This window comes from Garra rufa, chromosome 12, assembly GCF_049309525.1.
Source record: "Garra rufa chromosome 12, GarRuf1.0, whole genome shotgun sequence".
NCBI classification, from domain to species: Eukaryota; Metazoa; Chordata; class Actinopteri; order Cypriniformes; family Cyprinidae; genus Garra; species Garra rufa.
The window spans coordinates 13,020,173-13,029,741 of NC_133372.1; the positions used below are offsets into that span (position 1 = coordinate 13,020,173).

Below are 9,569 nucleotides of genomic sequence, written 5' to 3' on the forward strand. Positions count from 1 at the left end.
TATTCATTGCTGGTTGCTAGCCGTGGTGCTGAAACTCGCCTTTAGTTCCTGTGTTAGTTTCATGAATAGGCCCACATACTGTAGATATGGTGGCTTATTAACTAATGGAAACAGTCCATGACTAAATTTGGGGGACCTTGAACTTTGTCGATTATTTGACAAACCTTGACACGACTCTAACATATAACGTTTCAGATTTTACAGCAAATGAAAAGTCAATGTTTTACTTGTTTTTTTTAATTCTATCAATTGGCTGTCACATAACGAAAACATTAGACTTTCAGACCGCATATGATTTGATTACCTCAGTACCTCAAGTCGGGATTCAAATAAACATTTTAATAGACCTATTATCCGATTTTATCACAACTCATAGAAAAAATGCTGTTTGAAAAAAAAAAATATATATATATATATATAGGCTATATATATATATATATATATATATATATATATATATATATATATATATATATTTCTTTTTTAATTATATTTAATTTAAGTATTTAATATGCTTAATATATATATATATATATATATATATATATATATATATATATATATATATATATATTAAAATGTTCAAAATGTTTTCAGTAGGGCCAATATGTTAGCTTATGTTTAAGAAAAAAAAAATGCTGACGCCACTGGACACAGGACACTGACATTTCTTCACTTTCTCCTATCGGTACAGGTAGTTCTCAAGAGAAACGTCTTGAGTGTGAAAATGGCCTCAGGGATGCATGAGTCATTGAGCGAGTAAGAAGCAGCTGGTTTGAAATGAGAGAACCCCCAGAATTTGTGAATAAAACACGTGGTTCGGGAGTTCGAACATTTGATTGGCTGGATTTTGGTGCAGTCTGATAGAAGTGTCATTGTGACGGAAGGCTGCAGAACCGGCAGCGTGCATGTCGGGCCATAGGAATTCTGCAGGCGCATTCCGCTCCGTCTCTATGACAACGGCTATATTAGTAAAAGGGTCTGATCCAGATCGAGCGTGGGCTGAGAAAGGCGAATATGGGTATCTCGTACAACAGCTGTCTCTAAATATGAAAACGGACGCCCTGGAGTTAAATTATTACCTGCAATAGTGCATGTAAACGTATAACATCTCACCTATTATTATTTATTCAATCGATGCTCTTGACAGTAAAGCAGACACCGCTGCAGACTGAATGTTAATATGTTGTAAGAGCCGGTGTGGTATACCTTAAAGAGACACACAACGAACAAATGCACCAGCAAACATTAATAAGCCAGCCAGCATTATTCCTGAATGAACCTTCAATGTGAAGATCATTCTTGTTAAGTAAGCCGTTTATGTAAGCGTATACTGTTGTCTGCTGGAGCCGTAGCAACCACGGACGGATGCAGCCGTAGGAATGCGGTTGCCGTGGAAACGCCAGCATCTGGAAGCGAGATCCAGGGACCACAGAAAGGACGAAGCCGACAATTAATAATTTACACTATTACATTCGGCTTTCTATTTCTGTCAGAGATGACTGTCAAACGTTTGGTGGGAATGTGGGATTAGTCCCCAGAGAATGCCATAGGCAAAGAACACATAAAGAAGTCTGATTGATAGGCTACTAAACTGAGAACGTAGGCGAGAAAGACTAGAAAAGGGAGGAAGATTCACTGGACAGAGTCTTTCAACCATTCATGTTTTCAATGCAACATAAATAAATGGGTGCCCTCCAGACTCTACCTGTCAAATATCATATCATACTTAGCTACAGTTTTTTGTCAGAAAATTATTTTTTTTTTAAATGGAAATTTAATAAAATATTTATTTTGGTCACACTTTAGTTTAGAGACATATTAAATATTTTCACGACACATCTTCAATCGTCCATATTGGCGGCACTGGGCGTAAAAAAGCCACTGAATCGAACAGAACTTGCACATTTTGCTGATTTTTACTGCTGAAAATTCAATTACTGTCATGTTTCGGGCTGTACTAATTGGTCAGACTGGGAAAAGCATTTGGAGTACTATACAAAAGTTACAACAAATTAAGAAGAAGAGTGCAAAAAACAGTCTGCGGAACAAAAGGTGTCTGTAGTTGGCCAAACTGAACCAGAATTTTCAAGGCAAGAATCTTGACAACATTCAAGTTTGTTCTTAAAATTTATGGTCAGGTAGGTAAAATAAGCTAATATCTTAATTAATAACGCTTATACTTATCTTTATCACCTATCAACTTTAGTTTGTCAAAAAATCACACCCTTTCCTGCTTAATAAGCCCTTCTCTAAATGATTTACTAGCTTCCACACATTTTTTTTCCGGTGGTTTAGACATCATAACTTAGCAGAATAACGTATTTAGTAGTGCATTAACCATGCAATCAATACTGTTGTTTACATTCGAGTAACTGACCAAACCTTAGTGCAAACCCTCTAATAAACAAATTATTGACAACATTTGCCTCAACAAACTCCTGATTTACTGTTTATTAATAGTCAGAAAGGTAGTTGTTAATTTAAGATATGGGATAGAATTAAGGTATCTAAAATACGGTCATATACACCTATTCTTTAACACGGAAGTAAGCCTATGGGTGAGACTAACAACATGCAGAATAAGAATAAGAATAACAACATGCAGTAAACATAAAAGTGTTTGCACTACAAACCAGTGTGTTCATAATTTAGATAATACATTAAAATGATATAGTAAGACACACCAATTTACAATATCAAGCAGCAAAACAAGCTGTTTTGTACAGATAACAATAGCTGGATGCAGACGAGACCAAAAGCTAGACACATAAAATTTACAGGAAGAAACAATTGGATAGAATAAGGCATTAATATGTGTTTGATATGTACCAGTAAACATCCCACTAGTATGAATGCTAATAAGCAACTAGTTAATTGTGAAAATTGGTCCTTAAACTAAAGTGCTACCTTTAAGTTTTTATTAAATATTTAATAAATCTAAGTTATTACTTTTGCTGTAGTTCTTGGCAGAGAATTACTGGACAATTTATTAAGCTAAAGGCAAAAAAGTATGTTGCGCCCTTTCCTGTTTACTAAGTCCTTCTCTGTATGATTTAGCAGCTTCCACACGCTTTCCGTGGTTTAGACAGCATAAATTAGCAGAACAACATATTCACATTACCTTACAATCAATGGTGTTTTCAGTGGTGACATAAGTGCAAACCCTCTATTAACTAACTAATGACAACTTTGCTTTACTAAACTTCTAATTAAATGCTTATTAATATGTAGTCAGCAAGGTAGTTGTTAAGTTTAGATATAAGATAGGTATTAGGGATCTAAAATATAGTCATATCCACCTTATTCTTAATGCAAAAGCCTATGGGCGAGGCTTCTGGTTTTAGCCACTGTAAGAAAATAATAATAAGAATAACAACGTGCAGTAAACAGTAAAACTTTTTGCACTACAAACCAGTGTGCTCACAATTAGGAAGAATTTAGAATTGGTCCCTAAACTGAAGTGTTACCTTTAAGTTTTTATTGAAGGGGTCATCGGATGTCCATTTTCCACAAGTTGATATGATACTTTAGGGTCTTAATAGAGTCTATAACATACTTTGGTCAAAATTTCTCAATGTTAGTGTAAAAAGCACTCTTTTTACCTTGTCAAAATCAGCCCTTTTTAGAGCGAGCTATTCTGTTGCATGTTTCTTTAAATGCTAATGAGCTCCGCTCGCCCCGCCCCTCTCTGACTTGGGATGAAGAGCCATAATGTTTACTTTAGCCGTGTTTAGCTGTGAAACTTGTTAACCAACACATTATTAAGAAAGGCCATTTGCAAAGATGCATAAAAATCCCTTATACTCACTACTGCATATGCAGATCGGGATCGGTGCTTTCCTTTCAAAAACAAAAGTCATGTTAAAGGGATAGTTCACCCAAAAATGAAAATTTGATGTTTATCTGCTTACCCCCAGGGCATCCAAGATGTAGGTGACTTTGTTTCTTCAGAAGAACACAAACGAAGATTTTTAACGAAAACCGGTGCAGTCTGTCAGCCAAATAATGGAAGTGGATGGGCACCAGACCTTTAAAAGTAAACAAAAACACGCACAGACAAATACAAATTACACCCTGCGACTTGTGATGATACATTGATGTCCTAAGACACGAAACAATCATTTTTTGCGAAAAACTGAACAGTATTTATTAGAGGTGGGCCGTTATCGGCGTTAACGTGCTGCGTTAACGTGAGACTCTTATCGGGCGATAAAAAAAATATCGCCGTTAATCTATTCTCAAAGTTGGGTTGGGAGCTGGGTCTAAACTACGTAAGCTGTGATGACCTTCACCTTGATAGTTTAGCGCGGATGTCTACCTAGCCGAATTGAGTGTATGATGATCCGTGATCCATACGGACCAAACCGGTTTGGCACGCATGTGATTCGCGGATTAACTGTTAAATTTAACCATCATAGAGTAAAAGTTTATAATTGGCACATGTTTTGTCTTGCCAATTTACCAATTCAAACAATTTAAAAAGGGAACACGCACGCCGACGCACACACCTGAAGAGAGCACGCGCACAGAGAGAGAGAGAGAGAGAGAGAGAGAGAGAGGCGCGATTCACACAGATTGATTCCTCTTTAACTTCTTTTTGAACGGAAACACACATACAAAGTCATATCTTAATACCCGTTTTGGTATTCTGGTAAACACAGTCGGTTATGTCTTCAGTGAACCGAAACAGCTGAGAAAGAGATGTGTGCCAGTAGTCGGTACGTGAATTATGCCTTAAAGAGACAGCATCCTATAAATACCTGCAGTGAGAAGCACTAGTTATTTTACAATTAATTATTAAATTTCCGCACCTGAATTCTAGGGTTATTGATTTTATTAGTAACTTTATGTTGTATTCATTTACACTTGATATTTGTGTAATTGTTCTTGTTTTGTTACTGACTTTATTAGTTCAGCTAGTAGTGTTTGCTGTGGATTAGAAGTAGCCTACTTAAAGTAAGCATTCAGTAATTAGTAAAAAACAAACTTTTTTGTTTTGTTTTGTTTGTTTTTTGCTGATCCAAAAAATGATCCGATCCGTGACTCCAAATCCATGATGTGATCCGAATAGTGAGTTTTGTGATCCGTTGCACCACTAATATCCATGCCCTTGCGCATCTGTGTATTAATCTGCAACGCGCACGTCGCGCAGCCTTTTACTCAGAAGTAGGCTACATGTAGTGTGGGAATAGTTGGTTACACAAGTTTGTATAGTTAATTGTGTTGTAAATGCAATTGTCAAGCAGTTTGTGATGCATTTTGGAAACAGGAGATGGGCCCCTGGTCTAATGCGCCACCTGGCTTGAGAAACCCGTTCTCAAAGACTTACTTTTAGTCATTATTTGGTTAGCACACACATTCTGAATGCCTTCAGCAGAATTCAAATTAGCCATTTTAATCTAGATTAATCTAGATTAATTCCAAAATTAATCTAGATTAATCTAGATTAAAAAAATTAATCTATGCCCACCTCTGGTATTTATATAATTTTTTACCTTTGATACAGCCACGTCCATCTGTCCTGAGTCCCGGATGAATTTGCACAAGCAAACGTAATCTTTTAGCTTTAAATCAGTTTGAACAATCAGGATAAGCGCAAGCAATTACCATTTTCAATAGCCGCTATACCCACCATCTCTGTGCACTGTGTAAACAGTGAGTGTTGTATACATGCGACAGATCGCGTCCGGCATTTGTGTATACTACACCAGAGCGCGTACACATGTAACGTGCCTGATGTTAAACTTGCGCTCAGGACAGATGGACGTGACTGTGAATCAAAGGTAAAAAAAATGACATAAATATTGTTCAGTTTCTCACAAAAACTGATCGTTTCATGTCTTAGGACATCAATGTATCGTCATGAGCCGCAGGGTGTAATTTGGATTTGTCTGTGCATGTTTTTGTTTACTTTTAAAGGTCTGGTGCCCATTCACTTCCATTATTTGGCTGACAGACTGCACCGGTTTTCATTAAAAATCTTGGATGCCCTGGGGGTAAGCAGATAAACATCAAATTTTCATTTTTGGGTGAACTATCACTTTAATCCTCTGCGTCTTAATGGGCTCAGAGGCTCAGATGTCAGGAGTAAATGACGACTGCTATGTTCATTATTACATCCAACAACAGAACACCTCAATCGCTTAATTAGAGACATTCTTGTCTTCCCCTGCACCTGAGTCAACACAATGGCGATTAGAGTAAGACTTTTTCAGCTCGGTGAGGGCGGGTCTAAGGAAAGATGCTCCTATCAATCAAATATCATGCGAGCGGCCTCTGTCGGTGTGTCCTCACACCGACAAGAAGCTGAGAATTACCTGATTTTAAAAAGGGATGTTACTTTTAAAGATTAAAAAAAATACCAGTGGGTGGATTTTTATCATTGTAGGGTAGTTGTGTACACAAATTGCCAACACACATTAATGTTCAAACAACATGTAAAAGTGAGTTTTGCATCCGATGACCCGTTTAAATATTTAATAAAACTAAGTTATTACTTCTGCTACAGTTCTTGGCAGAGAATTACTGGACAATTTATTAATCTAAAGATTAAAAAAAGGATTTATTTTGAGTTAATGTTTTTCACAGCAACATTTCAAACAAAAAGCACATTAAATGTTACACTGACACTCAGCGAATTGCTGTTCAATCTTTGTCCAACAGCAGGCAAGTCACAGGGCTCATGTCCTGATCAAAGCCTGCAATGAAAACATCTGAAGCATGTCAAATCATTATTACAGCATATAAACTGCAAGCAGAATGTCCTTTATCCTATTCTGTTGTTGTCATATTGTAAAGAGGTCAGGATTTTTTTCACGCTCTCTCTCTTATTTTTCTAACAAAACATAGGCAAAGATAAACATTCAGATAAAAAAAAAACTTTCATCCTAATGAATTCAGAGCACGTTGCCCTCCCGAGGCTGATGTATCATGTATCAGCCCAGTTAAACATCAGTTAATATCATTTTCTAGGTCAGCATTAGCGATAGTTTGTTTATCTTTGTTACCTCACGTCTTCTTCAGGAGGGGCTTATGTCTTTCTGTACCACAGGCTATATTGGTATGAGCTAATCTTGGCTATGAGATTACTTTATTCTCTCTGTACATGCAGTTAGACCCTCTGAGACTCAGCTAAAAGTGGAAGACATAATCCACATCTAGTATGAAAATAACATGTGGGCTAAGACATAAACAGTTTTAAAAACGAACAGAACAGACCTAAAAAAAATCTGCCATTATATTGTATTATTGTCCAAGCCATTCAGAAAACCCATCAATCTATCTATTAATCTACTGCCATCTTTCCTCTTTTTGATGTATATTTTCAATCTTTTATTAATAAGCTTTTGTTGTGACACAATGGTTAATACATATAAACACTGAGGCCATGTTATTTACATTATTCAAACTCTTTTTCTTCGCAACAGTAATTTTTGTCCCCTGACACAACATTTGTGAAACTTTGCCAATGACTTCCAACAAAAACAACTCGCCCACACAATGGTTAGATAATGTGAAAGAGGGGGAGTCATCAATGCAGCTTTGATGATTTCATACAGGCATAATGAGAATAAAAACTGGATCAGAAGACTGAGTTGAAACTATAGTTTCTATGAAAGATCAGTTACTTTAGTGACATTGATCATATCACTGATACCGTAAGACCCATCCTGCCTCAGGTCTGACCCTACATTATTAATTTTAACATTATAAAGACCTATGCACCAACTGTACCCCAGTATGTCTTTTCCCCTTCGTGGCAAGTGACAATATCCATGTGTTTTGCTCTTCCTCGTGGCCTTTCAGAAGCCAGCAGAACATTCCTGATGCTCTCAGAGTGAGACTCAATGGGGATTAGGTTTGTTCCACCCACCTGGCGCAATTGTGAATAAAGTCTCAGAGCTGAGAGATATGATTATATAAGCCCTGAATATAAGCTCACTCAGCATCTTCAGGATTCAGCTTCTACTAAGGGCAAGTCAGGGCAGAATAGAGCAGCAGGTTACGTGTGTATGTTTTCACACAGTTGAGCTTATCAGAAGGTTTTGTAAGGTCTTTAACCCTCTAAGGCCTAAGGCCTATTGTATCATATTTAATACGCAAATGCCTCTAAATTATCAACTTGATCAAAAATCGTTATATAATCTACTTCTTTCTACTACATGCCTGTTTAATCATTTTAGAAAGTAATATCTTTTAATATAATTTTAATAATGTCCACATTCAGGTTGTTTTACACTGCTTTTAAAATGATGATAATAATAATAAATATAAAATAATAAATAATAGATATAATTAAAAACAAATTATCAAAAATCATTGATGAACTCAGGCGTCCTTGATTATCCACATATCATCTTTTATTAAAAACTTATTATTTTTTAAACAAATAATAGAATAAAAATAAATAAACTAAACTAAAATAATAAAAAGTCAATGATGCACTTTTCTTTATTATCCACATTTTCATATCTTCTTTTATTAATGATTTATTAACGGTTGCTTTTAAAATAATAATAATAATAATAATAATAATAAATATAAAATAATAAATAATAAATACACATTTAAAAAAAATCAATGATGAACTCAGGCTTCCTTGATTATCCACATATCTTCTTTTATTAAAAACGTATTTATTATTATTTTGTAAACAAATAATAAAATTAAAATAAATTAATTATTAAACTAAACTAAAATAATAAAAATTCAATGATGGACTTTTCTTTATTATCCGCATTTTCATATAATCTTTTATTAAAGATTTTTTTATTATTATTATTATTATTATAATTCTTAAAATGTCCTCCTTCAGGTTGTGGTACACAGATTTTAATTTTTTTATTTTTTATAAATAAATAAAAATTAAATGATGGACTTATTATTATTATAATTATCATAATGTCCTCCTGTAGGTTGTGGTACAGGTTTTTTTAATAAATAATTAAATAAAAAAATAAATAAATAAATATAAATTAACTAAACTTAATAAACTAAAATAATAAAATTAATTGATGGATCTAGGTTTTTTTTTTTTTTTGATTATCCATAATCTTTTATTAAAGATTATTGTTATTATTACAATTTTTTAACCCTCTGGGCCTCCTCATTAAGGGGTCACACTTGGCTCCCTCGCGGTCAAAAGTGACCGAAGCCTTAAAAAGTAACTTTTTTTTTTCTTCAGGAAAATCAATTAAATAAATTTTTGTTCAATAATATTTTGTAATTATTATTTAGAATTTTGAGCATTTTTATGAATCTATGCAATATTTATACAGTTTTAATGAGCAATTTTTTCCCACTAGAATTATATTTTATATTATATTTTTTAATTTAATTATGTATTTATTATTTTTCAATAAATACAACATTTCACATTAAAATAGAGTAAAAGCATTTAAAATCCATTTTTTAAGTGAAAATTGCACCATCTAGTGGCATAAAAATTAAAAACTTGTGTAATGCCATGTAAACTCCTGTATCTCCCTATATACATATATACAGGGGCTTTGGGATTCCTATTGTTTTTTTTTTTGTTTTGTTTTTTGTTTTTTACTGTTTCTTCA

General features: G+C 34.3%; 1 protein-coding gene across 1 annotated transcript in view; it reads left to right on the forward strand.

Annotated features, from left to right (window-relative positions):
* wnt6a (wingless-type MMTV integration site family, member 6a) overlaps positions 1-747 on the forward strand; it is a 4,752-nt gene extending 4,005 nt beyond the window's left edge. Inside the window, exon 4 of the mRNA XM_073851846.1 lies at positions 711-747. Coding sequence (XP_073707947.1) covers positions 711-747 — 37 coding nt within the window. The remainder of the gene's footprint in view (positions 1-710) is intronic.
* Positions 748-9,569: the final 8,822 nt, after the last annotated feature.